Source organism: Chaetura pelagica, unplaced genomic scaffold (genome assembly GCF_000747805.2).
Source record: "Chaetura pelagica isolate M959 unplaced genomic scaffold, ChaPel_1.0 scaffold423, whole genome shotgun sequence".
Taxonomy (NCBI): Eukaryota; Metazoa; Chordata; class Aves; order Apodiformes; family Apodidae; genus Chaetura; species Chaetura pelagica.
Window position 1 is genome coordinate 281,989 of NW_009952686.1, and position 3,050 is coordinate 285,038.

Consider the following 3,050-nt stretch of genomic DNA (forward strand, 5'->3'; position numbering starts at 1 on the left):
CAGCCTCCCCTTTAAAGACTTCCCCTCTGGTCCTTTCACCAGCCTCATTGTCTCCTCTGGACCTGCCCCAGCACCTCAATGTCCTTCTTGCAGTAAGGGGCACAGAACTGCACCAGTTGTCAACCAGTGCTCCCAGTTCCCTCTGCTAGGCTGCTCTCCAGCCACTCTGCCCCAGCCTGAAGCTCAGCAGGGGGTGACTGTGGCCAAAGTGCAGGACCCTGCACTTGCTCTTGTTGAATTTCATGTTGTTGGCCCCAGTCCATCAACCCAGCCTGTCCAGGTCCTCCTGCAGCTTCTTCCTCCTTTCCAGCAGACTGACACTTCCCCTCAGCTTCGTGTCATCTGCAAACTTACTGAGGGTGGTCTCAATCCCCACATCCATGTCATCAGTAAAGATGTTGAACAGGACTGGGCCCAGTACTGATCCCTGGGGGACACTGCTGGTCACCGGACACCAGCTGGATGCAGCTCCATTCACTATCACTCTCTGGGCCCAGTCATCCAGCTAGTTTTTAACCCAACAAAGGGTGCACCTGTCAAAGCTTTGGATTGCTAGCTTCTCCAGAAGGATGCTGTGGGAGACTGTGTCAAAGGCCTTGCTGAAGTTGAGGTAGACCACATCCACAGCCTTCCCCTCATTGACTAAGCGGGTCAGCCAGTCATAGAAGGAGATGAGATTGATCAGGCAGGACGTTCCTTTCCTAAACCCAAATACACTTTCCTACTTCCTTGTAGATTAATTTGCAGACTATACAAACATTCAGTTTAGAAGAGCTACACTGACTTTTCACTATTACAGTTTCACAAATCAAGATAACCATGTATTACCAAGGAAATTCATTAAGTATTCTAAGTACATTGGTTTATTACCTTTACCATCCAAAGTAGCAGCTCAAAGGAAAGAAAACAGTTTGAAAATATTTTTCTTTAAACTTGCTTTGCTTGACATTAGCTATATGCATTGGAAATTAGCTGCTAGGTTCATGATAGTTCCTTGGCCTGCTCTTTTGTGACTCTTCAGGTATACATGACATTCACTCCATCGCCCATACAATTGCCTTCACCAGCTCCTTTTTCCGTAAGTGATTTCACTTGGAAAAGCTGCTGGACCAAAGGCTCTCCAACCCATACTAGTGTATCTGAGCATCTCTGTGGTCTCTAAATAGCCATATTGTAGTGGACATCGACTGGCAGGTTTCTAAACGTGGCTTTCTCAACCACAGCTCAATTTTCCATCAAATATGTTTGACAGGAAGCCCCATGACATTCAATTCACATAAGCCATCATATGCTTGTCCTTGTGCACTGTCCTTTGAAAGGTCTGGAGAAACTGCTTTGGTCCTCAATCAAATCACAGGAGAAAGAAAAGAACCTTGTCAAAAACGTTTTTCAGAGCAGGATGTAAAATGCATGTCCTTTCTTCCTCTGTACTTTCACAGCATCAAGGTAGCAGAACAATCTTTATCATGTCTTTCTCTCCTTGGTGAAGAGACTCCAGTCACACCACATCTCTAGGATTTGGTTTGACCAGGGTTTTACTGTTACCTATTTGGAAATGCGTTTACACAGAAGTGTCAGTTACTATATAATAAAACATCCGTTTCCTGAGTAGTAAGGGCAACAATTGTATGAACTATATCAAGATAATCTGCAGAATGTAAAGCTTGTCATGACTTATAGTCTCCATCAGAGTCACTCTAGAAGGCTGTAACTGGACTCTGGTCCACCCATCAACATAGCCACTTTCTTCCTGTGCCATCTTGCAATCCAAATTAACTAAAGTGTTCTTACAGCTTTGAGATTCTTTCAAGATCTGATCTGTCATTGTTGCCTAAGATCTTGGACTCTTCACCTCAAATAAAGACTAGTTCAACAGACCCCAAAACTGAGAGATATTTAGGAGACCTTCCACAGCTCAATGGGAGTTCAACTAGATTACATGAAGAAAACAATATCCTCACACAAAGTTTTCATGATGTGGAATGTTTCTTGGACATTAATTCTTGATGAAGATAATATAAACACTAAGAACAAAATGGGACTTTCACTTTTACAAACATGAAGTATAATTTATTAAAAATACACAAATTCAATAAAATTAGTACAAGGTTTGTAAAAAGCAGCACATAGGTTTTCACCAAACATTTCACAAATAAACAGTTTTAACTGAAAAAACACCATCTACCATCACTGTGTAATAAAACATCTGTTTCTAATAATACTTTGGTAGAAATCTGATGCTTTTTTTAATGTAAAATAGACAAAAATCTTTATAAAATCAAACTGGAAACCAAACTCCTGAAAATGTTTTTCCTGCTAGCATTCTAGCCAAAGAGATTCTGAAATCTCTACTGTCGCGCCATAACTAAAAAAAATAAGTGCCATAAAAATTAACTCCCAGATAACTCCCAGAAATGAAGAACACAAAAGCACCAGTCAACGTTCTCAAAAGATAATTATGCCAATAATAAATAATGGATACCTTATTGTGTTATTTCTTACCACAGACAGTTGGTTTTATATATAATCTTATGAAAGCACTGATAATGGACACACGATTAGATAAAAAGCATTAGCAGAGATGGTCTAATAGTCTCTTCCAGTATTGCAATTCCCAGACTCTAACCTGTAGTTATATAAAATAATTTTCCTTCCCTTAATAATTGTTTTTGAAACATTAATATATGTAAAAAGAAGACAAAAGACTCATACCCTTTAATGCAGTAGTCTTCTCTTTTTCATCTGGGCCTCCTTGCTGGAGCTGAGCCATCATCACCCAAACTGTCAACAGATTTAAAATACTGAGGTAACAGTACATTAATCTTCGAAGAACAATCTGAAAATCAACAAGAGTTGGAAATATTTACTGACTTCTACTTCAAGAGAACTCATTTGCTACTGCTCACATCACAGAAAACCAGAACTTGCTCCAAAAGCAAAACTTTCCTGAGCAGTATAAATGGCTACAATATCTGAAGTAAAATTAAATTTAACTTTTTCCTCTCCTTCAAAACTTATACTGGACACTGTAGTCTCATTACACTACTCTA

At 39.8% G+C, this 3,050-nt stretch overlaps 1 protein-coding gene across 1 annotated transcript in view; it reads right to left on the reverse strand.

The window, feature by feature from the left end:
• FAM172A (family with sequence similarity 172, member A) overlaps window positions 1-2,818 on the reverse strand; it is a 251,007-nt gene extending 248,189 nt beyond the window's left edge. The window contains exon 1 of the mRNA XM_009993778.1: window positions 2,713-2,818. Coding sequence (XP_009992080.1) covers window positions 2,713-2,818 — 106 coding nt within the window. The remainder of the gene's footprint in view (window positions 1-2,712) is intronic.
• Between the last annotated feature and the right edge of the window lie 232 nt (window positions 2,819-3,050).